General features: G+C 45.3%; 1 protein-coding gene across 4 annotated transcripts in view; it reads right to left on the bottom strand.

Annotated features, from left to right (window-relative positions):
* The window catches only part of LOC140727101 (nuclear mitotic apparatus protein 1-like), a 158,202-nt gene that overhangs the window by 25,363 nt on the left and 105,132 nt on the right, over positions 1–27,707 (bottom strand). For all 4 annotated transcript variants that reach the window (XM_073044367.1, XM_073044366.1, XM_073044365.1 and 1 more), the window contains 5 exons: positions 23,974–26,919; positions 15,453–15,521; positions 14,874–14,975; positions 8,326–8,556; positions 1,019–1,209 (listed from right to left, as the gene is read on the bottom strand). In XM_073044367.1, coding sequence (XP_072900468.1) covers positions 1,019–1,209; positions 8,326–8,556; positions 14,874–14,975; positions 15,453–15,521; positions 23,974–26,919 — 3,539 coding nt within the window. The remainder of the gene's footprint in view (positions 1–1,018; positions 1,210–8,325; positions 8,557–14,873; positions 14,976–15,452; positions 15,522–23,973; positions 26,920–27,707) is intronic.

Below are 27,707 nucleotides of genomic sequence, written 5' to 3'. Positions count from 1 at the left end.
AAAATTCTCTCTAAAATGGGCTAAAGAGGTTGTGGGTTGGGTGGCAGGGATCCTCAACAATGCTTGGGGCCCTTTGTCTGCAGCTCTCTCGGTAAGTGCCACAAAGAGGGTGGAGGGAGACCCAGTGGTCCTCTCAGCAATGTATTGCACCGCCAACACTTTAAACCACATTTTATAATGCTGTACATACATGCTGGTATTATATACATTTTATTCTATATCCCTACTTTAACTTCTAACTTTGTTTTAATGTAATTATTTATTCTTGATGAATGTTGTATCCTGTTGTGTGTTGCACCCTGACCAACACGCCACAGCAAATTCCCAATACATGTAAGCATATGTTGCGAATAAAGTTGATCCTGGATATGCTGGATGGTAACACTCTTTTCCCCAGAGTAAAGGAGTCTAAAGCTAGGGCCAAAGGGTTTCAAGGTGAGGAGAAGATTTAAAAGGGACCTGAAGGGCAGTTTTTTCACCCAGAGGGTGGCGAGTCTATGGAGCGATCTGCCAGATGAGGTTGAGGCAGTTATTACTGAGCACACATGCATGGAGTGCTGTCGCAGCACCTATCATCAGAGACCCCCACTATCCAGACCATGCTCTCTTCTCACTGCTGCCATCAGGAAGGAGGGTACAGGAGCCTCAGGACCCATACCATCAAGTTCAGGAACAGTTATTGCCCCACAGCCATCAGGGTTTTGAACCAGAGGGGTTTTAACTTCACTCACTCCAACACTGAACTATTCGCACAATCCATGGAGCCACTTTCAAGGGTTCTCAGTATTTATTGCTTACCTGCTTGTTTGTTTCTTTGTTAGTTAATGAATACCATTGTTCACTTAATTTGTACTTGCACAGTTTATTGTCATTGGTTATTTGTTCATCTTGTGGTTTGTGGTCTTTGATTGATTCTACCATGTTTCTTGCACTTACTGTGAATGCCCGGAAGAAAACGGATCTGAGGGTTGTAAATGGTGACATACAAGTACTTTGCACGTTGACGTGTTTCCTTTACCTGGCTCTTGTATTGTTCCATGCTGCAGCCGGCTCCTCCAGGTCACTCAGCTCGATGCTGTCTTGGCTGAAGTCTGCTTCACTGTCTCCAGCCTGTGTGGCGGCTCTGCCCACGTTGCTACGGGATCTTCTTGTGCCAACAGGTAAGTGCGACTTGTTGAGCTCCCTCAGCTGTTGGTCAGCAAACTCCACCTGACCAAACATCAGGACAAATAACATACCAGATTGTTTAGCATCACTTCCAGTACACAAGTGCAAAGGACAATGAAATAACTGTTACTCTGGATCGAATGCAGAACAAAAAACACAATATAAATACATCAGATATCTTATAGATTGATTGTCTGTCCATAGAGTGATGCTAGACAGAAAAGTGGCTATACATAAGGTGACAGTAGTGGTGATTGGGGGTGTGGAGAGGTGGGTTAGTCAGTGGAGGTGTTGATCAGCCTTACTGCTTGGGAGAGTTACTGTTTTTAAGTCTGGTATTTCTGGTGTGGATGCTACATAGCCTCCTCCCTACAGGAATGGGACAAACAGTCCATGGGCAGGGTGTGTGGATCCTTTGTGATGTTACTGGTCCTTTACCAGCACTTTTCTATATACATGACCTTGACAGCGGGTAAGCTGGTGTATTGGGCAGTTTGACTACCCTTTGCACAGCCGCCCTGTCTGCCTTAGTGCAAATTCCTCATTGGCAACACATGGGACACTGCATGAGAAAGCAGTCCCCCTCATTAAAAACCTACTGCTCAGGCATGGAGATGTCTACAGAAGGTGGTGGATACAGCCCAGTCCATCACAGGTAAAGCCCTCCTACCACTGAGCACATTTACGTGGAACACTGCCACAAGAAAGCAGCATCCATTATCAAAGATCCCCAAGGAAATGTTGCAGCTCTATAAAACTCTGGTTAGCCACATTTGGAATACTGGGTTCAGTTCTGGTCACCTCATTAGAGGAAGGGTGTGGAAGCTTCAGAGAGAGGGCAGAGGAGATTTACCAGGGTGCTGCCTGGATTAGAGAGCATGTCTTACGACGATGGGTTCAGCAAGCTAGGGCTTCTCTCTTTGTAGAGGAGGATGAGAGGTGACTTGATAAAAGACATACAAGATGATAAGATGCACTGATCAAGTGGACAGCCAGAGTCTTTTACCCAGGGCAGAAACAGCAAATACAAGGAGGCACACTTTTAAGGTGACTGGAGGAAAGAATCAGACACATTTTTAACCAATTGCTTTCAGGAAGCACCGTAAGACACAGGAGCAGAATTAGGCCATCTGGCCCATCGAGTCTGCTCTGCCATTCAATCATGGCTGATCTTTTTTTTCTATCTGCTCTTCAACCCCAGTTCCCAGCCTTTTCCCCGTATCCTTTGATGCTATGTCCAATCAAGAACCTATCAATCTATCAACCCAATGACCTAATCTCCACAGCTGCCTGTGGAAACAAATTCCACAAGTTCACAACTTTTTGGCCAAAGAAATTCTCTGCATTTCTGTTTTGGAAGGACACCCCTCTATCCTGAGGCTGTGCCCTCATGTCTTAGACTCTCCCACCACGGGAAACATCCTTTCCACATCTACTCTGTCTAGGCCTTTCAACATTCAAAAAGTTTCAATGAGATTCCCCCCCCCCCGCCCATCCTTCTGAATTCCAGCAAATACAGATCCATCAAACGTTCCTCGTACGATACCCCTTTCATTCCTGGAATCATCCTTGTGAACCTTGTGCATGTCACCATGCATTTTCCAACACTGCATTTAATTTGCCACTTTCTTGCCCATTCTCCTAATCTGTCTAAGTCCTTCTGCATCCTACCTGACTCAACCACTATCTGCCCCTCCACCAACCTTCGTATCATCTGCAAACGTGGCAACAAAGCCATCTATTCCATCATCTAAATCATTGATATACAGCATAAAAGGAAGCGGTCCTAACACCGACCCCTGAGGAACACCACTAGTCACTGGCAGCCAAACAGAAAAGGATCCCTTTATTCCCACTTGCTGCTTCCTACCAATCAGCCAAAGTTCTAACTATGTTAGTAACTTTCCTGTAATACCATGGGCTCTTAACTTGGCTATCAGCCTCATATGTGGCACGTTGTCAAAGGCCTTCTGAAAGTCCAAATATACAACATCCACAGCATCCCCTTTATCCATCCACCTCAAAAAATTCCAACAGGTTCGTCAAGCAGGATTTTCCCTGAAGGAAACAATGCTGACTTTATACCATCTTCTCCTGTGTCACCAAGTACTCCATCACCTCATCCTTAGCAATTGACTCTAACATTTTCCCAACCACTGAGGTCAGGCTAACTGGTCTACAACTTCCTTTCTGCTGTCTTCATTCTTTATTAAAGAGTGGAGTGACAGTTGTAATTTTCCAGTCCTCTGGCACCATGCCAGAGTCCAATAATTTTTGAAAGATCATTTCTAATGCCACCACAATCTCTAACGCATGTGTACATCTGAATGACAATAAACTGATCTCGAACTTGTTCACTGTAATTCTGAGAACCTGTGCCATCACAGTCACTACAATCACTATGGGTCAAAGAACCTATTCTCATGCAATATTTCGATGTTAAAATCCAACTATCACTGACATGAAGTGAAATGTATTTCTGTTGATCTATGTAATTAGCCAGGAAGTTACACTGATGCAATACTCTGTAACTATCAGTACTGCCGACCAACTGGCGTGAGTGTCCAAGGACATCTTCAACCTCTCACTGCTGCAGACGGAGGTTCCCACCTGCTTCAAAAGGGTGACAATCACACCACTGCCCAAGAGAAAAGGGTGAGCTGCCTCAATAACTATGGTCCAGTTGCATTTACATCCACTGTGATGAAATGCTTTGTAGGTTTGTTAACTCCTGCTGAAGAATGGACCTGGGTCCACTTTGCCTACCTCCACAACAGGTCTACAGCAGAAGCAATCTCACTGGTTCTCTACTCAACCTTGGAGCACTGACAACAGAAATTCCTACGTCAGGCTGCTGCTCATTGGTTACAGCTCCACATTCAACAGAAAAGCTCCAAACTCCGGCCCTCCATACCTCCCTCCGTAACTGGATTCCGTAACTCTGTAACCTCTTCATCGAGAAACCACAGTCAATACAAATTGGTGATAACATCTCCTCCTCACTGACAGTCAACACAGACACACCTCAATAACGTGTGCTAGGCTCAATGCTTTACAGTCATGATTGTGTGGTTAGGCAGAGCTCAAACCCCACTGGTAAATTTACCGATGACACCAATGTTGTTGGCAGAATCTCAGATAACAAGGAGACATAAACGAGTGAGATAGATTGGCTCGTTGAGTGGTGTTGCAACAACAACCTTGCACTCAATGTCAGTAAAACCAAGGAACTGATTGTGGATTTCAGGAAGGATAAGGTGAGGGAACACACACCAGACCCCATCGATGAATCAGCAGTGAAAAGCATGAGCATCTTCAAGCTCCTGGGTGTCAACATCTCTGAAGATCTATCCTGGATTCAGCATCTTGAAGCAATTAAAGAAGGCACGGCAGCAGCTATATTTCATTAGGACTCTGAGGAGATTTGGTATGTCACCAAAAACTCCAGCAAATTTCTACAGATGTTCTGTAGTGGACATTCTAACTGGTTTGTATCTCTCTCTGGTATGGAGGTACCAATGCACAGGATTGAAATAAATTGCAGGGGTTTGTAATCTCAGCCAGCTCCATTAAGGGCACTAGCCTCTCCCCACCACTGAAGACATCTTCAATAGCAATGCCTCAAGAAGGCTGCATCCATTATGAAGAACCCTCACCTCCTAGGATCAGCCCTCTTCTCATTGCTACCATCAGGGAAGTGGTACAGGAGCCCGAAGATCCACATTCCCTAATACAAAAATAGTTTTCTCTCTTCCACCATCAGGTTTCCCCTCCATAGCCCATGAGATATCATCTTTTTATTCCTTTTTCTTCACACTATTGATTTTGTAATCTCTGGTGATTTTGTGTCTTTGCACTACTGCTGCAAACATGTTGTCATGACAACAACCCTTCCCTCAATGTCAACAAAATAGTTGGTCATTGACCTCAGAAAAAGGGACAGTGCACATGCTTCTGTTATAAACGGTGTTGAGATTGAGAGGTTCAAATTCCTAGAAGTAAACATCACCATGTGCCTGTCCTGGTCCAACCACATTGACCTCATGACGAAGAAAGCTCAGCAACACCTCTGGTTTCTCAGGAGGCTACAGAAAATAGGGAAGTCCCCGTCGACTGATTGAAAATGATGTATCAGAGAGCATCTGGTCAGATTGTATAGACACGAGATTCTGCAGATGTTTGAAATATTGAGCAATACACACAAAATACTGGAGGAACTTAACAGATCAGATTATAGAAATGAATAAGCAGGTTCCGGTGACATCATCGTCAAGAATGGCAGCTGAAGTCACTAGTTCCTCCGGAAAAATGCGTATTAAGCCCCGTTATCCCATCAAATATAATATTTTTCAAAAAATATTTGAACTGAAAAGAGGGGCAAGAATGGGGAAAAGGAACGGAAATTTAAAAAAGCGAAACTGCGGAGCCTGCGTCTGAGAGGAGTGCAGCAAGTGGCTCTCCGACCCGACCGCGTGCTAGCAAGGCGTCTGCTGGGCCTCGCTCAGGCGAATATCTTCGAAATCCTAAAAGAAATAATGGAGGTCCAGAAAGAAATACAGCAGCAGCTCTGTGATATTAAGTCAGAGCTCGCCAGCATCAATCAAAAAATAGCGGTGGCAGAGACTCGAATTGAGAAGGTGGAAGATCGTGTTCAAAGCGTGGAACAGATACTGAGTAAGACAATAAAAATATTACATCACCAAGAAGGTAAACTGCTTGACCTAGAGGGAAGATCATGGCGGAAAAATACCAGAATCTACAACATTCCTGAAGGAGCGGAGGGCTCGTCTATGACGGAATTTATCGGAAAAGTTACTGCGGGACGCCCTGGATATTCCCTCGGCTATGAAGCTGGAAGTCGAAAGAACCTACCGCGCGTTAGTCCTGAAACCTACCCAGGATAGAAAGCCACGCTCAATAATAATTAAATTCCTTTGGTACAGCACCAAGGCGGAGATTCTACAAAGGGCCTGGGGTAAGAAGAGAGTGTTTTTCGACGATAAATTAATATATTTCGACCAAGATTACCCCCCCCCCCCGCAGTCCTGCAGAAACGCAAAGAATACTCTGAAATAAAGCGAGTACTAAAGCAAAAAAAATTTCAAACTCCATACCCTGCTAAACTTTGAGTGTTTTATGACAACAGGACGCAGTTGTACCAGACAGTGGAAGAGCCGACTACAGACATGAAGGCCAGAGGGTTGTCCGTCAGCGAGACCAAAACGAAGGAAAGCCTGACTAAGGAATTATCCCGCTCCGAACCGAGAAGGCAGGAGACGGGAGGAGGCCGAGAGAAATATATTAGGAAGAGACCGGGAGTTTCCTAAAGACAGTCCTCACCCCCTTCAAAAGAGCCATAAGGTTTGGCTAACTTTAAAAATGTTGAGAAGCTAAACAGAAGCAAAAGTACACGGTGATATACCTATCTCGAGAAATACTTATTATAATGTGGATTTTATATTACTTAGTTGTTATTCTTTATTCGCTCACTTACTCCTTTTTCCCTACCAAAATGAGTATATATATGTGTGTGTGTGTGTGTGTCTATATATATATATATATAGGAGTACACAGGGAAATCTTTTCTGTGTAATGGATTTGTTCATTGACTTTTATGAATACTGCACTGGGGGCCCTCAACTCACAAGTAGGAGGGGTTATCCCCCACAGCTAGACATTTCCTCTAGCTCAACGCAGGGTCATCTACTAGAGACCTCAGCCTTGGAATCACACATTCGTTGCCATTTGTTATTTGTTATTTGCATTTCTTGGTTCTTATTTATTCAGGGAGTAGATCGATTAAGTTTTATTCTAATTTCAATGATACATTGACAGATAAATACAGATGGCTAAGGACAAGGTAAAATTCATTTCTTTTAATGACAATGGGCTATTAAATCCAATCAAACATAAGAGAATTTTATCCAATTTGGAACAATTTGATTCATACTGGGAAAAATGTTTTAACTACATAATGCCTCACAGGCTTGATTTTATTCTCACAAATCAATGAATCTGTTGTAAAAAAAAAATCACTCCCTACTTGTACATAGTTCTTTCCTTTTGCTTGCTTTTTCTTTCCACTCTTTTCTGTAAGTGTGTACCTCAGATAAATACTTTGTGGAGATTTGTGATATATATGATATATAGGTACAATGTCTGAAATACATCTTATGGAAATGTTTGTTTGATGATGAACTTCAATAAAAAAAATTATTTAAAAAAAGAAATGAATAAGCAGTTGACATCTGGGGCCCAGACCCTTCATTAAGTGATAACAGCTCGGTAAGACAACTACTCTGCACGAGACTGCAAGAAACTGCAAAGTTGTGGACACAGCTCAGCACATCACAGAAACCAGACTCCCCTCCACGGACTCTGTCTACACTTCATCCTGTCTCAGTAAAGCAGCCAGCATGATCAAAAACCCTACCCACCCCAGACATTCTCTCTTCCCCACTTTCCCATGAGGTAGAAGATACAAAAGCCTGAAAGCATGTACCACCAGGCTCAGGAACTTGAAGTTGAAGGGATGTCGGAGGTAAATTCTTTGCACAGAGAGTGGTGGGTGTGTGGACCGCCCTGCCAGTAGTGGTGGTAGAAGACTCTGAAGAGACTCTTAGATACGCAGATGAAAGAAAAATGGAGGATTATGTGGGAGGGAGGGAAGGTTTAGATTGATCTTGGAGTAGGTTAAAATGTCGGCACAACACTCATAGGACCAAGGGTCTGTTCTGTGCTGCACTGGACTGTGTTCTATGTTAATCAACACACATCCTTTTACCTTTGCTTCACACCTTCCTGGGTCAGAGAAACTCAATATGCAGATTTAAAATGAACAATTGAGCTTGCAACTGCTGCTTTTTCTGGAAGAATTCCATACCTTTATCACCATTTGATTCACAGGGGTATCAACCTGGTTTTGTCACAGACAACAGAGGGCCATGCTCTGCAAGGCTAGTTGTAACGTATACAAATGAAAACATGGTTTGCAAACTGGTGGAGTTGTGGATAGACAGGTTAGGGTACAGCACTATCTACAGTACTGAAGGCACATATACAGCTGCATGAAAAAGTTTGTGAACCCTTTGCAATTTTCTGCATTAAATACCGGTACTCATAAAATGTGGTCTGGCTAACCACTACATGACTGCCAACCTGTGCAGAGAGAGCCTTGTTCTTTAGGTTCGCCTCCTTTACTTCCCTCACTGCTTGCTGTGCCTCCTGGCGCAGCCTCTCAGACTCGGCCCGCAGCTCAGCGCCCTCCTCTTTCGCCACAGTCAGCTGCTGCTCCAGGGAGGAGATGCTCTTCTCTCGGGCCTCCAGCTTCTCGGCCAGCTCAAGGTTCAGCATCTTCTTACTGTCGTAGTGAGTCTTTGCCTTCTCCAGCTAGAATTCCATGGAAGGTAAAGAATAGGAACAAACAGAAAACATACTTGTCAGAAAAAAAGCCAGTACACCAAGTGTAAAGGAAAACAAAATAATTGTTATTCTGGATCCGAGGCAGCAAAAGAAGAATGCACAAAGATGAAGAATTCTATAATAATAAAAACATGCAATAAATATACATATAAGATAGCTTATATAAATAGGCCGGTGAGTCTGACATCATTTCCAGGGGAGCCAACACTTCACCTAGAAACATAGAAAACCTACAGCACAATACAGGCCCTTCGGCCCACAAAGTTGTGCCCAACATGTCCATACCTTAGAACTACCTAGGGTTACCCATAACCCTCTATTTTTCTATGCTCCATATACCTATCCAGATGTCTTTTAAGAGACCCTATCATTTCTGCTTCCACCACTGCTGCCAGAGGCCATTCCACGCACTCACCACCTCTGCATAAAAAACATACCCCTGACATCTCCTCTGTACCTGTGAGACTTTCGGGGTCACCTACTGTACCTGGTGCTCCTGATGTGGCTTCCTGTACATCGGTGAGACCTTTTGCCAAGCACCTTCTGTCTGCCAGAAAAAGTGGGATCTCCCGGAGGCCACCCATTTCAATTCTACTTCCCACTCCAACACATCAGTCCATGGCCTCCTCTGCCACGTTGAGGCCACACTCAGGTTGGAGGAGCATCACCTTACATTCCATCTGGATAGCCTCTAACCCAATTGCAAGAACATCAATTTCTCAAACTTCCAGTAATTGCCAACCTTCACCATTCCCCATTTTCCTCTCACACTTACCTGCCCATCACCTCCCTCTGGTGCTCCTCCGCCTTCCCTTTCTTCCATGGCCTTCTGTCCTCTCCTATCAGATTCTCTTTTCTCCAGCCATTTATCTTTCACCTATCCGCTTCCCAGCTCGTTACTTCACCCATCCCCCTCTCCCGGTTTCACTTAACACCTGTCACCTTGTATTTCTTTCTCCCATTCCGCCCCCACCTCTTAACCACTTCAGTCCTGATGGAAGGTCCCAGCCCGAAACGTCAGCTGATAATGTGGTTAACTGGATCAACAAATTTGTGGATGACACCAAGACTAAGGATGTATTGGACACTGAGGAAGGCTATCATCGCTTGAAAAATGGCAGATGGTATTTAATGCAGACAAGTGTGAGGTTTTGCACTTTGGTAGGACCAACCAGGGTAGGTCTTACAAAGTGAACGGTAGGCACTGAAGAGTGTGGTAAAACAAAGAGACCTAGGAATAATTTGTTGAAAGTGGCATCATAGATAGATTGAGTTGCTAAGGAAGCTTCTGGCACATTGGTCTTCATACTATAAATCAAAGTATTGAGTACGGTAGATGAGATGTTATGTTGAAGATGTCAGTGAGGCCTAATTTAGAGTATTGTGTGCAATTTTGGTCACCAACCTACAGGGAAGATGTAAACAAGGTTGAAAGAGTACAGAGAAAATTATAAGCATGTTGCCAGGTCTGGAGGACTTGAGTTATAAGCAAACATTGAATAAGTTAGGATTGTATTCTTCAGAACATAGAAATCTGAGAGGAGATTTGATAGAGGTATGCAAAATTACGACGAGGATAGATCGGGTAAATGTAAGCAGGCTTTCTCCACTAAGGTTGTGTGGGACTACAACCAGAGGTCATGGGTTAAGGGTGAACGGTGAAAATTTTAAGGGGAACATGAGAGGAACCTTCTTCACCCAGAGGGTCATGAGAGTGTGGAATGAGCTGCCAGTGCAACTGGTGCATGTGAACTCGATTTCAACACTTAAGAGAAGTTTAGATAGGTATAAATATGGTAGGGATATGGAAGGCTAGTGTCCCGGTGTAGGTCGATGGAAGCAGGCAGTTTAAGTTATTTTGGCATGGACTAGATGGGCCTGAAGGGCCAGTTTCTGTGCTGTACTTCTCTATGACATAGATTGATTGTATGTCCATAAAGTGAAGGTAAGCACAGGAGTGTCTGTACATAAGGTGTCTTAATGATAAAGTGGTGGTGGGGGGGGGGGGGGGCAGATGGGTAGATTAGTGGGTGGAGGGTAGTGGTTGATCAGCATTACTGGTTGGGGAAAGTAACTGTTTTTGAGTTTGGTAGTCCTGGCATGGATGCTACGTAGCCTCCTTACTGACAGGAGTGGGACAAACAGTCTACGAGCAGAATGGATGGAATCCTTCATGATGTTTCTGGCCCTTATCCAGGACCTTTCTGTCTATATGTCCATGATAGCAAGTAGGTTGGTGCTTGAACACATTGGGCAGTTTTAACTACCCATTATAGAGCCTTCCTGTTCAGCAACACTGTGCACACTAACAACAGCCTCAGTTCTGCAGGTAATTCAGTCTGCTCACCCTTCCTCATCGGAGACCTCACACACAGATTCAGACTAACACAGCATGGAAACTGGCCTTTCAGCCCAACCCATCCATGCTGACCCAGATTCCCATTGCAGATAGTCACATTTAAGCACATTTGGCCCTTGTACCAGAAACTCCAAACTCCACCATGCACTTGCTGGAGTTTAGTACAATTGGGGGGGGGGTTGGGGGGGGGTTGGGAGAGTGGGGATCTCATTGAAACCTATTGAATATTGAAAGGCCCAGATATAGTGGATATGGAGAGGAAATTTTCTGTACTGATGAAGTCTAGAACCAGAGGCATACCCTCAGAATAGGACAGCGTTCTTTTACAGCAGAGATTAGGAGGAATTTCTTTAGACAGATAGTGGTAATTCTGTGGAACCCATTGCCACAGACAGCTGTGGAGGCCAAGTAACTGGATATATTTGAAGTGGAAGTTGATAAGTTCATGGGAAGATGGTCAGAGAGGGATAATACAATGACTTGGAAAAAGTACTCAGCCCCCACAACTATTTTCACATTTTACTGTCTCACTTTCTAAATTTTAAATATATTGAAGGAGTTTTTGAGCTAATCTTCATTATGCATGTCAAATCAAAAGAAAAATTCCAAAACCTGTCAACAATTTATTAAAAATTAAAAACCAAAATTGAGAGGCTGAAAAAGTACTGATGCCTTTTGCAATTACTACACTTAACAATCCACCCAATTTCTTGATTTAGAAAATTGGAAGATCACCTGTTTACAATGAATTCATAAGAATAAACACACCCTCTCTCTGTATGGTCCAATAGTATCGTAAGTTTTCAACAGACCAAACCGAAATAAAGACAAAAAAGCATTCATGATAAGTCAAGGAAATGATAATAGACAAGCACAAATCTGGGGAAGGGTACAAAACCATCTCAAAGGCACTGAACGTGAAAAAGCGGGGAAAAAATATGAAATGACAGCCACCCCTGTAAATTTAATGGTCAGGGAAGAATGGCGCTTACGGGAGAGGTTATTGTGACGGAAAGAGACACTCTGAGTGAGCTGCAGAAGTCAGTGGCTGGAACTGGAGATGAAGTTCAAGGCTCCACTATCTCTAAGGCCTTGCTCAAAAAGGATACTTATGGAAGAGTGACAAGGAAGAAGCCCTGGCTTAAAAAAAAACATATCCTTGCCAGTAAGGACTTTACCAAGCGTCACTTAGAAGCCACTGTAAAGATGTGGAAGAAGATCTCGTGTCGGATGAGACTAAAGTGGAACTTTTGGTCTCAACACTAAGCAGTACATGTGGCATAAATCTAATACTGAGCTTCAGGCAAGTAACACCATCCCTTCTGTAAAGTATGGTGGAAGTAGCATCATGCTGTGGGGATGCTTTTCAGTAGCAGGGACTGGTCACAATTGATGGGAAGATGAATGCTGCAAAATATAGAGATATCCTGGATAAAAACCTACTAGACCCTGCCAGGAATCTTAAACTGGGGAGGAAGGATGACCTAAAACACTGTCAGAGTAACCATAAAGTGGCTTCAAATGAAGAAAACTTATGTCCTTGAGTGGCCCAGTCGGTCCTGACCTCAACATCTCTGGAAAGACCTCAAGATTGCTGTTCATTGCCACTCCCCAACTAACCTGGCACAGCTTGAACAACTTTGCAAGGAAGAATGGGCAAATCTTGCTCCATCACGTTGTGCAAAGCTAATAGAGACTTATCTAAAAAGACTGTAACAGTGCGAGAGAAGGCTCAACTCAGTTCTAAGCAAAGGGGCGCGGTGAATAATTTTGAACTGCTGACATTTCAGTTTTTGAATTTTTAGTGCTTCAAGCTTTCAAATTTTCCTTGTTTTTTGGGGCTTTACTGTGGGAAAATAAGGAGCACGTGATTCACAAATAAAAATTCTCAGTTAAATTATTCAAAGTCCATGGTTCTAAGTCAGCCATGATGAAATGACATACCTGACATGATGGCCTGATTCTGCTCCTCTATCTTGTAGTCTATTGGTCTAAACCTTCTTATCCATGTACCCAACTGTACCCGTGCAATATCCCAACAAGGCATTCCCCCTATCACCAGTGCTAGCCATGGTTTCACCCTCTTTCCTTCCAATCCTGGAGGGTCTTGGCCCAAAAAGCTTTGGGCCCGTTATCTAATAAAGGATATACAGTTGGCCCTCCTTATCCATGGGGGATTGATTCCAGGACCCCCCCCCCCCCCCACCCCTCACCATACCAAAATTCGCAGATGCTCAAGTCCCTTATTTAACATGTATCAGTGCATTGGTCTTTAGGACCCAGCGGAACCCTGGACTTTACTTAACATGTCTCCATGCGGTGGACTTTAGGACCTGGCGCAGCTCTGAATCCGCAGTGTTTCTGTTCATGAAAACAATCACGATTGAAAATAAGGTGGAAGTAATAAAGCGATCAGAAAGAGGTGAAACACCATCGGTCATTGGAAAAGCATTAGGCTACAGTCGGTCAACGATTGGAACAACTTTAATGGAGAATGTGAAAGGCCCTGCCCTGATGAAAGCTACAATTATTACTAAGCAACACAGTGGTTAAATTATTGAAATACGTATGTTTCTTAAGTGTTTTATATGCATAGAAAGGTAAAATATGCACTATATATTAAGAAAAACATTTGACTGACTGACACTAAATAATACCGGATGTACCTGTTCCGACTTCAAATCCGACTTAAAGATGGACTCAGGAATGGAACACATTCATAACCGGGGACTGCCTGTACTTTTAAATCATTTCTAGATTACTTATAATACCTAATATAATGTAAATGCTATGTAAATAGTTGTTATACTGTATTGTTTAGGGAATAATGACAAGAAAAAATAGTCTGTACATGCTCAAACGAGTGCTGAAGGGAGAACTTCCAGGTTTTCCCGATCCGCGATTGGTTGAATCCGCGCATACGGAATCCGCGAATAAGGAGGGCCGACTGTACAATCATTGGAGAGAAGGTTCAGCAGAAGTTCATGTGAATAATCCAAGAATGTAAGGGTTAATGTACGAGGAGCATTTGATGGCTCTGGGACTGTACTGGCTGGAGTTCAGAAGAGAGAGGGGATCTCATTGAAACCTATGAAGTATACAGAATACTGGCCTAGATAGTGTGGATGTTTCCTATTATGGGGGATTCTACGACCAGAGGACACAACCTCAGAATGGAGGGATGTCCTTTTAGAAAAGAGATCAGGTGGAATTTCGTTAGCCATGGGCCAAATAGCTAATTCTGCTCCTAGTTCTGATGGTTTAAACCCTCCTAACCATGTACCAAGTGTACCCTTGTCTCTCCCAACAAGTTTGAAGGCTTCTTCCTTCCCAGTTCTGAAGTAGGATCTTGGACTGAAACGTTGACTGTTTACTATTTCCACAGATACTACATGACCTGCTGAGTTCCTCCAGTATTTTGTATTTGGCCATGCCTCGGGCTGTCTAGCATCTAACACTCTCAGTGTGTGTCCCATGATCTTGTGCTGAACCAATTAAATTAGTAATCAAATGGCCAATTAAACTAATCTCTCTGACTACACAATGTCCATATCCCTCCATTTCCCTCACATTCTTGTGTCTATCTAAACATCTCTTAGAAGTCCCTATTGTATCTGCCTCTACCATCACCCCAGACTGTGTATTCCAGGCACCCAACACTGTCTGTGTAAAAAACAAACTGCCCCTCAAAACTCCTTTGAACTTTTATGCCTTCTCGCCTTAACTGAATGCACTCTGGTATTAGACATTTCAACCCTGGGAGAAATATATTGTCGTATTGTCTGTCTACTCTATCTATGTCTCTCATAATCCTATAAACCTCTCTCTATTGGATTTCCCCTCAGCCCTGCCAATCCAGAGGAACCAACCCAAGCCTGTGTTATAGCACACACCCTTGAATCCTGGTTTCAGTGAGGGTACAGACCTGGGCCTTGACGTGCTGCACTATCTCCTCCTTCTCCTTCAGCTGGGTCTTCAGCTCCATCACCTGCTGCTCCAACTTCTCCTGCGTCTCGTTATCCCGAGCCTGCAATGGTAGAACAAACATCACGCTCGGATGGAACACTCACATCAAGGCGGAGAGTCAGTCGGCAGCTGGGATAAACAAAGTAACTCATAAGACACAGGAACCGAATTAGGCCATTCGGCCCAACGAGTAGCTCTGCCATTGTATCATGACCAATATATCCCTCTCAACCCCATTCTCCTGCTTTCTCCCCATAATCTTTGACACCCTTACTAATCAAGAATCAATTGACCTCAGCTTTAAACATACCCAATGATTTGGTCTCCATACCCGCCTCTATCAACAAATGATATCTTGATCCCTGAAGCATGGTGACACCTGATCTGATGCAAACCACGTTATTTCAGTGTGAGATCTGTTGTACAAGTGACAAATAAAGCTAATCTTACTGCTGATCTCCGCTGGATACAACTGCTTGGATTTAGGTTTTATAGGGGGAGCAGTAGTGAGGCAGGGTCCTGTGAACAAGAGGCTTACCACAAGTTTCTGTAGTTTGGTTTTAGATGCCATGTCATGCTGACTCAGCTTCTCATTCAGATCTGAGACCTGGAACAAGCCAAATAAATCCCATTAATAAAGTGACATGAATAAAAGGGCTTCCAGAGGTCAGAACCTACAAATACAATTTTATCTATAAAAGGGAGAGCAGAAACAACATTTATTACCCCTCAACCATCATGCTCTTGAACCAGAGGAGATAACTTCACTCACTCAATCACTGAAGTATTCCCACATCCTATTAACTCACCTTCAAGGACTCTTCATCCCATGTTCTCAATATTTATTGCTTGCTTACTTATTTATTATTATTATTTTGGGGTTGTTCTTATTATATTTGCTCAGTTTGTTGTCTTCTGCATTTTGCTTGAATCAGAATCAGGTTTAATATCACTGGGCATATGTCATGAAATTTGTTGTTATGCAGCAGTAGTACATCGCCCGTCTAGTCTATGGTCTGACCTACTGTGAATGCCAACATGAATCTCAGGGTTGTAAATAGTTGTCAAATATGTACTTTGATGATAAATTTACTTTGAGCTTTGGAGAGAATCTTCCCATTCTTCTCATGAGCAGTGAGGTAATGTTGCAGCTCTATAAAACTCTGATTAGACCACATTTGGAGTATTGTGCTCAGTTCTGGGCGTACAGAAGATTTACCAGGATGCTGCCTGGATTAGAGAGCATGGATTACGCGAGGAGAGATTGAGCAAGCTGGGGCCTTCTCTTTGGAGCAAAGGAGGATGAGAGGTAACTTACTAGGGATGTACAAGATGATAAGAAGCATAGATCAAGTGGACAATCAGAGACTTTTTCCTAGGCTGGAAATTGTCAATACGAGGTGATTGGATGACAGTATGGGGGATGTCAGAGGTAGGCATATTTTTACACCCAGAGTGGTGGGTGCATGGAGCCTCTGCCAGGGCAGTACTTTAGGGACATTTAAGAGACTCTATGGCACATAGATGAAAAGAAAATGGAGGGTTATGTGGGAGGGGAGGGTTTAGATTGATCTACAGTCAGTTAAAATGACAGCACATTATTGTGGGCTGAAGAGCTCGGACTGTGCTGTGCTATTCTGTTTTGTGTTCTTGTATGTTTTAAGTCCTGCCCATTTATCACTTGTACATAGAAACATACAGTGAAATGCGGTGCTTACATTAACAACAAACACAAGCTAAGGGTGAGCTGAGGGCAGCCCTCAAGTGTCAATACACATTTTGGCAGCAATATAGCATGCCCACAATGATCAGAACAACACAAACAACAACTAAACTACACAAATATTTTAAAAATTCCTGGCATAAATTAGATCTGAATATTCCGAGCAGTACATAATTTATTTTACAAGGACAGAAGCTTACACAATCAAGGTGGACAGTCAGTCTTCCCCAGGGAGTCTAAAACTAGAAAGAACAAGTGGCCCATTTTGGAGTTGGTGCTGACCCCTAGTGTTCACTTGGCAGATCACAAGTTGTGTTGTATTTGACAGCCAACTGCGACAGCATTCATGGACTCAGACGAGATTTTTTTTGTGTGTGACTATATGTTTACTGCTGTGTTATATGTGCCGTGTGCTGTGTATGACCCTTGGTACTGTGTTTTGTACCTTGGCCCCAGAGGGACACCATTTCGTTTGGCTGTATTCATGGGTATTCCCATTTGGTTGAATGGTAATTAAACTTGAACTTGAAACTTGTTAAGGTGAGAGAGGAAAGAATTAAAGAGGAACTGACGGCTAAAATCCTCTCCCTCACTCACAGGGTGCTGGGTATAAGGAACGAGTAGCCAGGGAATATGATAAAGGCAGGTACAATTATTACACTTGTGGCATAGAGTGCAAGCACACAGTCTTTTTCCCTGGGAGTGGTGCTAAAAACAAGGTGTTAGTATAAAATCAGAGGCCATGCTTTTAAGGTAAGTGGGGTGAAGTTCAGATGGCTGAAGCAGGTTGGCATGGATGAGTTGAGCTGAAGGGCTTGCTTCTAGGTCATGTAACACTATGACAAGCTCCCAACCTTGCACTTCATTGCTTACCTGCACTTTCTTTGCATCTGTTACACTTTATATTCCTTGTTATAAGACACAAGAGCAAAATTAAGCCATTCAGCCAGCCAAATATGTTCTGCCATTCCATTACGGCTGATTTATTTTCCCTCTCCTGTCTTCTCCCCATAACTTTTAACGCTCTTTCTAATCAAGAAACTATCAATCTCTGCTTTAAATATACACAATGACTTACCCTCCTCAGCTGTCTCTGGCAATGAATTCAGTTTCACCATCCTTTGGCTAAAGAAATTCCTTCTCATCTCTGTTCTAAATGGCCGTACCTCCATTCTGAGGTTGTGCTACTGGTCCCAGACTCCCTCACTATAGGAAACATCCTCTCCACATCCACTCTATCTGTGTCCTCTGGTCCTAGACTCCCCCACTATAGGAAACATCCTCTCCACATCCACTCCATCTGTGTCCTCTGGTCCTAGACTCCCCCACTATAGGAAACATCCTCTCCACATCCACTCTATCTGTGTCCTCTGGTCCTAGACTCCCCCACTATAGGAAACATCCTCTCCACATCCACTCTATCTGTGTCCTCTGGTCCCAGACTCCCTCACTATAGAAAACATCCTCTCCACATCCACTCTATCCGTGTCCTCTGGTCCTAGACTCCCCCACTATAGGAAACATCCTCTCCACATCCACTCTATCTGTGTCCTCTGGTCCCAGACTCCCTCACTATAGAAAACATCCTCTCCACATCCACTCTATCTGTGTCCTCTGGTCCGAGACTCCCCCACTATAGGAAATATCCTCTCCACATCCACTCTATCTGTGTCCTCTGGTCCCAGACTCCCCCACTATAGGAAACATCCTCTCCACCTCCACTCTATCTGTGTCCTCTGGTCCCAGACTCCCTCACTATAGAAAACATCTTCTCCACATCCACTCTATCCGTGTCCTCTGGTCCTAGACTCCCCCACTATAGGAAACATCCTCTCCACATCCACTCTATCTGTGTCCTCTGGTCCCAGACTCCCTCACTATAGAAAGCATCTTCTCCACATCCACTCTATCTGTGTCCTCTGGTCCCAGACTCCCTCACTATAGAAAACATCTTCTCCACATCCACTCTATCTGTGTCCTCTGGTCCCAGACTCCCTCACTATAGAAAACATCTTCTCCACATCCACTCTATCTAGGCCTTTCAATATTTGATAGGTTTCAATGAAATCCCTCCTGGTTCTTCTAAACTCCTACGAGTACACTTCTTATCAAAAGCATCTTATATGTTAACCCTTTCATTCACAGAGTAATTTTCATAAACGTTACCTTGTACTACCTCAATATGCTGTGTAATGAACTGATATTTATGAAGAGCATGCAAGGCAGGCCTTTCACTGCATCTTGTGGAGTTATCTGAACATAGAAACATAGAAAACCTACAGCACAATACAGATCCTTCGGCACACAAAGCTGTGCCGAACACGCACTTTAGAAATTACACAAGGTTACCCAGAGCCCTCTATTTTTCTAAGCTCCATGTACCTATCCAGGTGTCTCTTAAAAGACTTTATAGTATCTGCCTCCACCACCGTCGCCTGCAGCCCATTCCACACACTCACCACTCTGCGTAAAAAAACGTACCCCTGACATCTCCTGTCTCTACTTCCAAGCACCTTAAAACTATGCCTTCTTGTGCTAGCCATTTAAGCCCTGAGAAAAAGCCTCTGACTATCCACGTGATCAATGCCTCTCATCATCTTATACACCTCTATCAGGTTACCTATCATCCTCCATCGCTCCAACAAGAAACCCTATTCTCATAAGGCATGTTCCCCAATCCAGTTAACAAACATCCTTGTAAATCTCCTCTGCACTCTTTCTATGGTTTCCACATCCTTCCTGTAGCGAGGTGACCAAAACTGACCACAGTACTCCAAGTAAGGTCTGACTAGGGTCCTATATAGCTGCAACCTTACCTCTCGGCTCCTAAGCTCAATCCCATGATTGATGCAAGGCCAATGCACCATATGCCTTCTTAACCACAGAGTCAACCTGCACAGCAGCTTTGAGTATCCTATGGACACAGACCCGAAGATCCCTCTGACACTCCACACTGCCAAGAGTATTACCATTTTTGACCTACCAAAATGAAGCACTTCACACCTATCTGGGTTGAACTGCATCTGCCACTTCTCAGCCCAGTTTTGCATCCTATCAATGTCCCGCTGTAACCTCTGACAACCCTCCACACTATCCACACACCCACAACCTTTGTGTCATCACAGCAGATACTAATTCACAAAGGACCAATCTTCCATTCCTAATGTGGATTGTTAACGACAATCAGTAAATTGCAGAGAAAAGCACGCCTCCACACCAACCAAACATTTATTTTGGGCATTTGGGATCTCTCTCATCCAAAGTTTTTAAGAAAATTTTTGTTACGAGTTTATCCCAGCATAGCTGTTTGAACACACAGGTGTCTCCAAATGCATATACAATTCAAAGGATGACTGTTATAAACAGGCCTCCCAACAGTAGCTTGGAGGTGGACCACAGATTAGAACGGGAAATACAAAAGGTGTATCAAAAGGACAATGTTATGATAGTCATGGGAGATTTCAACATGCAGATCAATTGGGAAAATCAGGTTGGTAATGGATCTCCAGAGGGTGATTTTGTTGAATACCTACAAGATGGCTTTTTAAAGCAGTTTGTCATTGAGCCTACAAGGGGATGAGCTATACTGGATTAGGTGTTATCTAATGAACTGGAGGTTATTAGGGAGCTTAAGGTAAAGGAACCCTTAGAAGACAACTATCATAATATGATTGAGTTTAACTTGAAATTTGATAGGGGAAAAGTCTGACATAGTCAGAGAAGTAAGGGAAATTACAGTGGTATGAAAGAGAAGTTGGCCAAAGTAAACTGGAAGGAGCTGCTGGCAGGGATGTCAGCAGAGCAGAAATGGTGTGAGTTTCTGAGAAAAATGAGGAAGGTGCAGGATAGATGTATTCCAAAAACAAAGAAATACACAAATGGCAAAATAGTACAACCCATAGCTGAAAAAGGCAGTCATAGCTATAGTAAAAGCAAAAGAGAGGGCATACAACAAAGCAAAAAATAGTGGAAAGACAGAGGATTGTGAAGCTTTTAAAACCTATAGAGAGCAACTAGAAGAATCATTAGGATGGAAAAGATGAAATATGAAAGCAGGCTAGCATATAATATCAAAGTGGATAGTAATAGCTTTTTCAAGTATGTAAAAAAATAAGAGATGAGAATGGATATAACCGCTAGAAAATGAAGCCGGAGAAATAGTAACAGTGGACAAGGAGATGACAGATGAACTAAATGAGTATTTTGTATCAGTTTTCACTATGGAAGACACTAGCAGTATGCCAGATATTGAAGGGTGTGGGGGAAGAGAAGTGAATGCAGTTACTATTACAAGGGAGAAGGTGCTCAAAAAGTAGAAAAACCTAAGGGTTCTTAAGTCACCCAGTCCAGATGAACTGCACCCTAGGGTTCTGAAAGAGGTAGTAGAGATTGTGGAGGCATTAGTAATGATCTTTCAAACGTCATTGGACTCTGGCACGGTGCCAGATGACTGGAAAACTGCAAATGTCTCTCCACGCTTTAAGAAAGGAGGAAAGCAGCAGAAAGGAAATTATAGACCAGTTAGCCTGACCTCAGGTGTTAGTCAATTGGTAAGGATGAGGTTATGGAGTATTTAGTGACACGGGACAAGATAGGGCAAACTCAGTATGTTTTCCTAAAAGGAAAATCTTGCCTGACAAATCTGTTGGAATTCTCTGAGGAGATTACAAGTAGGAAAGATAAAAAGGATGCAGTGGATGTTGTATATTTGGACTTCCAGAAGGCTTTTGACAAGTTGACACACGAGGCTGCTTACAAGTTAAGAGCTAATGGTATTACAGGCAAGTTACTGCAATGGTTAGAACATTAACTGATTTGTAGGAGGCAGTGAATGGGAATAAAAAGATCCTGTTCTGGTTGGCTGCCAGTGACTAGTAGTGTTTCTCAGGGGTCGGCGTTGGGACCGCTTCTTTTTATGCTGCATATAAATGATTTAGATGATGGAATAGATGGTTTTGATGCCAAATCTGCAGATGATACAAAGATTGGTGGAGGGGCAGTCAATGTTGAAGCAACAGGTAGGCTGCAGAAGGACTTAAAACAGATTAGGAGAATGGGCAAGAAAGTGGCAAATGAAATACAATGTTGGAAAATGCATGGTCATGCACTTTCCTAGTAGAAATAAACGTGCGGACTATTTTCTAAACTAGGAGAAAATCCAAGAATCTGAGATGCAAAGGGACTTGGGAGTCCTTGTGCAGAACATCCTAAAGGTTAACTTGCAGGTCGAGTTGGTGGTGAGGAAGGCAAATGCTATGTTAGCATTCACTTCAAGAGTCTAGAATACAAGAGCAAGGATGTGATGCTGAGGCTTTATAAGGCACTGGTGAGGCCTCACCTTGAGTATTGTGAACAGCTTTGGCCTCCTATCTAAGAAAAGATGTGCTGGCATTGGAGAGGGACCAAAGGAGGTTCACAAGGATGATTCCAGGAATGAAACGGTTGTCATATGAGGAACGTTTTATAGCTCTGGGTCTGTACTCACTGGAACTTAGAAGGATAAGGGGTATCTCTTTGAAACCTTGTGAACACTGAAAGGCCTAGACAGAGTAGATGTGGAAAGGATGTTTCCCACAGTGGAGGAGTCTAGGACAAGAGGGGACAGACTCAGGATAGAGGGGCATCCATTTAAAACAGAGATGCAGAGAAATTTTTTTAGCCAGAGGGTGGTGAATTTGTGGAATTCATTACCACAGGCAGATGGAGGCCAGGTCGTTGGGTGTACTTAAGGCAGAGATTGATAGGCTCAGAATTGGACACAAGGGGATCTTTGATCTCCAGGGGATAAAAATGCGATGTACTTTTGGGTTTGCGAGCGTCTACTGTGAGTACCTTGCTGAATAACGACTGCTATATCACTAGCGTCAGTGTCTCTTCAGTGACTCTGATCACAGTCACAACAGTACATATACAATTACATCCATCATCATGAAGTGTCTCAAGAGGCTCGTCATGAGGCACATCAAGACCCTGCTGCCACCCTCACTGGACCCCCTGCAGTTTGCGTACCGTCCCAACCGCTCAACAGATGACACCATTGCCACCACCCTCCACCTGGCCCTAACCCACTGGACAAAAAAGACACATACGTTCGGATGCTGTTCATAGACTTTAGTTCAGCATTCAATACAATCATCCCTCAGAAACTGATTGGAAAGCTGAGCCTACTGAGCCTGAACACCTCCCTCTGCAACTGGATCCTAGACTTCCTGACTGGGAGACCTCAGTCAGTCCGGATTGGGAGCAGCATCTCCAACACCATCACACTGAGCACTGGGGCCCCCCAGGGCTGCGTGCTCAGTCCACTGCTGTTCACTCCGTTGACCCACGACTGTGCTGCAACACACACCTCGAACCATATCATCAAGTTCACCGATGACACGACCGTGGTGGGTCTCATTAGCAAGAACGACAAGTCAGCTAACAGAGAGGAGGTGCAGCGGCTAACAGACTGGTACAGAGCCAACAACCTGTCTCTTAACGTGAACAAAACAAAAGAGATGGTTGTTGACTTCAGGAGGGCACGGAGTGACCACTCCCCGCTGAACATTGACGGCTCCTCGGTAGAGATCGTAAAGAGCACCAAATTTCTTGGTGTTCACCTGGCGGAGAATCTCACCTGGTCCCTCAACACCAGCTCCATAGCAAAGAAAGCCCAGCAGCGTCTCTACTTTCTGCGAAGGCTGAGGAAAGTCCATCTCCCACCCCCCCATCCTCATCACATTCTACAGGGGTTGTATTGAGAGCATCCTGAGCAGCTGCATCACTGCCTGGTTCGGAAATTGCACCATCTCGGATTGCAAGACCCTGCAGCGGATAGTGAGGTCAGCTGAGAAGATCATCGGGGGCTCTCTTCCCGCCATCACGGACACTTACACTACATGCTGCATCCGCAAAGGAAACAGCATTATGAAGGACTCCATGCACTCCTCAATCTCTTCTCCCTCCTGCCGTCTGGGAAAAGGCTCCGAAGCATTCGGGCTCTCACGACCAGACTATGTAACAGTTTCTTCCCCCAAGCTATCACACTCCTCAATACCCAGAGCCTGGACCGACACCTATTGTCCTGATAATTATTTATTGTAATGCCTGCACTGTTTTTGTGCACTTTATGCAGTCCAGTGTAGGTCTGTACTCTAGTGTAGCTTTCTCTGTGTTGTATTTTTTACGTAGTTCAATCTAGTTTTTGTACTGTGTCATGTAACACCATGGTCCTGAAAAATGTTGTCTCATTTTTACTATGTACTGTAACAGCAGTTATGGTCGAAATAACAATAAAAGTGACTTGACTTGAATAATGAATCAGTTAGTCACACTGACCGAAGAATGAATTTACCTGCGCAATTAGCTGTTCTCGTTCTTCCTGAAACTTGCGCTTGTCTTCTAGAACCTTGGTCTTTGCCTTCTCGTACTTGCTGGTCACCTCTTCTATTCTCCTCCGGCTTTCATCTTCTCTCTGCTGACTGGCAGCCTGATCATCCACGTGCTGGGCGGTGAGCAGGCTCAGCTGCTTGGTGTGAGCCTCACGGGCCTCGGCCAGCTCAGTCTCCAGCTTCCCTCTCGTTGCGGCCAGCTGGCTGCTCGTCTGTTGGAGCTGCTGGATTTCCTGCTGCTGCTGCTGGCATCGCTCCTGCGCGGCGTTCAGCTGTCCCGCATCGGCCCTCAGCTCGCCCAGCTGCCTCTCCAGCTGCTCGACCTCGGCTCGTCGCTGGGATTCGGCCTCGCTCAGCTGGCACTGGGCCTTGGCCACTTCTCCACGGAGGTGGGCCAGCTCAGCCTCCTTCTGGGACATGTTCTCTTGCTCTGCCCGAGCCCGTTGCTCGAGCTCCGCCACCAGACGATTCCCTGAAGCTAACTGCTCCTGCAGGGCCTGGATGGTCTGCTTCTGGGTGGCAACCTCCTCATCCTGCAGCCTGGCAGCCGAGTCCCTCTGTCGTGTCTGCTCCTCTTGTAGGGCCTCCAGTTCTTTTTGCAACCTCCCCTCTGTCTCCTTCGCTACCGTCATCTCCTCCTTCAGCCTGGCGCTCTCCTTCTGCTCACCCGTGAGCTTGCCCTGCCAGGCTGACACCTCCAGCTCGAGAGTGTGTACTTTCTTCCTCTCCTGCTCCAACTCCTCCCGCTGCAGGCCCAGCTCATGGCTCCGGGCCTGTTCCGTCGCTTCTTTCTCCTGCAGCAGACCCTGGATTTGGGCCTGGAGTTCTGCTTCCAAACGGGCCAGCTCACTCTGCTTCCCATTGCACTCACCCTCCAGTTGGGCCACGCGCGACCGCAAGGCCTCTAAGTCAGCTTCCCTTTCTTGGCGCAGGCTGAGGGAGGAGCGCAGCTCTTGCTCAGCTGCCTCGGCCCTCTGTCCCGCCCGGCGCCCTGCCTCCTCGCTGGCTGCTATCTTGGAGCTGAGCTCTGCCAACTCTCCTTCCCTCTCACTGAAGGCCTGGGCGTACCGGGCCAGCTCGCTCTCCTGGGTGGCCGCTTTCGCCTTTGCGGCCTCCAGCTGCTCTTGCTGCCTGTCGACAGTCTGCTGGAGCTCGGCCCTCCTCGCCCTCTCGGCCTCCAGTTCAGATACGGTTGCAGCACTCTCCCCCTGCCGCTCGCTCTCTGCCTTCCTCAGGTCCTGCAGCTCAGCGCGCAGCACCCCCAGCTCAGCCTCCAGCTGACCCCGAAATGCCTCTTCTTCGCTCGCTGCCCTCTGTGCTCCATCCAGCTTAGCTTCCAGCTCAGAGAGTCGCCCCTTGTGCTCCTCCAGCCCAGCTCGCGCCTCTGTCAGCTCTCGGCACGCCTGCTCCAGCTCAGCACTGCTCTTCCTGGCCTTCTCTTCCGCCTGTGACAGGCGCTCGGATGCCTCATTCTCGGCAGCTTCCAGCTTCTGCCGCCAGCTGGCCGCTTCAGCCCTCGCCTCAGCCTCCAGTGCCGCGGCAGCTCTCAGCTGCGAGAATTCGCTCTCGGGCACCGAGACCTTCCCCTCTTGGCCGGCTTCTAGCTTAGCCAGGCGGCCCTCGAGCTGGCCAATCTTTTCCCTCTCTTCCGAGAGCTCAGCCTCAGCCTTTTCCCTCGCCTCCTTCAGGTCCACGACTACCCTGTCCAACTCGGCCTCCTGCTGCCGGGCCGCCTCAAACTTCTCCTTCCAGGAGGCGGCCTCTTTACAGAACTTCTCTTCCTCTTTTTCTCTCTCCTCGACCATCTTCAGAGCATTGGAAAGTTCACTCTGCAGCTCTGCTGACCTCTCGAGCTGCTCGTTCATCGACTGCTTGGCCGTGGCCTGAGCCAACTCTTGAAGCTTCAGTTGCTCAGATAACTGGGCCTTGGCTCCATCTCGTTCTTCTCTCAGCTCCTTCAGCTCCTGAGTCAGCTGGCAACGCTGCTCGGCTTCAGAGACCCGCGCCTCTTCCCACTGCCTCCTCTCTCCCTCCAGCCTTTCAACTGCACTCTGCAGGGAGGCAAGCTGCTCCCGGAGGGCCTCGTTATTTTGAGCTGCATCAGCAAGGCCCACCAGCTTGATCTTGTGACCCTCCAATTCCTCTCTGGTCTCCTGCAACTCCGCTTTCAGGGCTGCAACCTCCTCGGAATGGCTCTGCTTGTGAGCACTGCAGGCAGTCTGGAGGTTCTGGTTTTCAGATGTCATCTCCGCGACCTGCGTGTCCAACATCTGCACCTTCTCCATTAACTCGTTCCTCTCCTGCTCCAGGCTTTCGATGCCCACGTGGTTACTCTCCAGCAACTGTATCTGTCTATTGAGCCTCTCCATTTCACTCTCCTTCTCCACCTTCAAAGCTTCGTACTGTGTGACAACAGAAACCTTCTCGCTGCAAATCCTCTCAGACTCTTGCTTAAGGGCCGTCATTTGCTGCAGTGTGCTCTCCCGCTCGGCCTCCAGCCGCTGCTCAAAGGCCTGTAGTGTTTCTTCTTTAACTTGCAGGGTCTCACCGAGGCTCTCCAGCTTGGAGCGGAGATCGAGGACTGCCTGCTCCTTGTTCTGGGAGTCCTCGGCCAGCTGGTGCCGCAGCCTCTTCTCCTCCTCCAACTCCAGCTCCTTCTGCATCAGGGAGTTGTTTGTTTTGATAACCTCCACATTCAGGGTGTCCAGCTGCCCCAAGAGCTGCTCCTCCTGAACCCGTGCCTCCTGCTCGAGCACTTCCTTCTGCTCCATCAACTCCGCCATGGACTGCTTGAGGCTGCTGACCGTCTCGGCGAGGTGGCTCTTCTCCTCCTTGTGAAGCGTGGTCTCCTGTTCCAGTTCGGCTGCTTTCGCTGTCAGCTGTGAGACCTCCAACTTCAAAGCTTCCAACTGCAATGCGGGGGGGGAGAGAGAACAAAGACAAAGCAAATTCTTAATGCACTCACAAACAAAATTTACACCGATCATAACATAGATGCTGGAAATCTTGAGCAATATCAAAGACAAACTTTATTCACCAGATACACTGACATATGTTAGGAATTTGCTGTGCTGTGTTGGTCAGGGTACGACATGCAACCAAAAACATTATAAAGAATAATGTAAAAATTACTCTTTTGTGCTCAGTTCTGATTGCCTCATTATAGGAAGGATATGGTAGCTTTAGAGAGGGCAGAGGAAATTTAACAGGATGCTGCCTGGATTAGAGAGCGTATTTTATGAGAAGTTGAGTGAGCTAGGGCTTTTCTCTCTGGAGCAGAGGAGGATGAGAGGTAACTAAGAGGCATAGATAGTGTGGACAGCCAGAGGTTTTTCTTAGGGTGGAAATGGCTAATATGAGGGGGCATAAATTTAATGTGATTGTAGGAAAGTATAGGAGGGTTATCTGTGTTTTTTTTTTACACAGAGAATGGAGGGTGCATGGAATGTATTGCCAAGGGTGGTGACAGAAACAGATAAATCAGGGAACATTAAGAAACTCTTAGAAAGGCTCATGGATGATAGAAAAATTGAACACTTTGTAGAAGGGAAGGGGTAGGTTCATCTTAGTTTATAAGGTTGACATAACATTGTGGGCCAAAGGGCCTGTACTGTGCTGTAATGGTCAGTGTTCAAAATGTTAAGCCCAGACAACCTTTGTCCTCTTTGGATCAATAAAGAACAGTCCTGCTCTCAAC

This window comes from Hemitrygon akajei, chromosome 4 (genome assembly GCF_048418815.1).
Source record: "Hemitrygon akajei chromosome 4, sHemAka1.3, whole genome shotgun sequence".
In the NCBI taxonomy this organism is placed as follows: domain Eukaryota; kingdom Metazoa; phylum Chordata; class Chondrichthyes; order Myliobatiformes; family Dasyatidae; genus Hemitrygon; species Hemitrygon akajei.
This window is presented reverse-complemented; position numbering and strand designations above follow the sequence as displayed.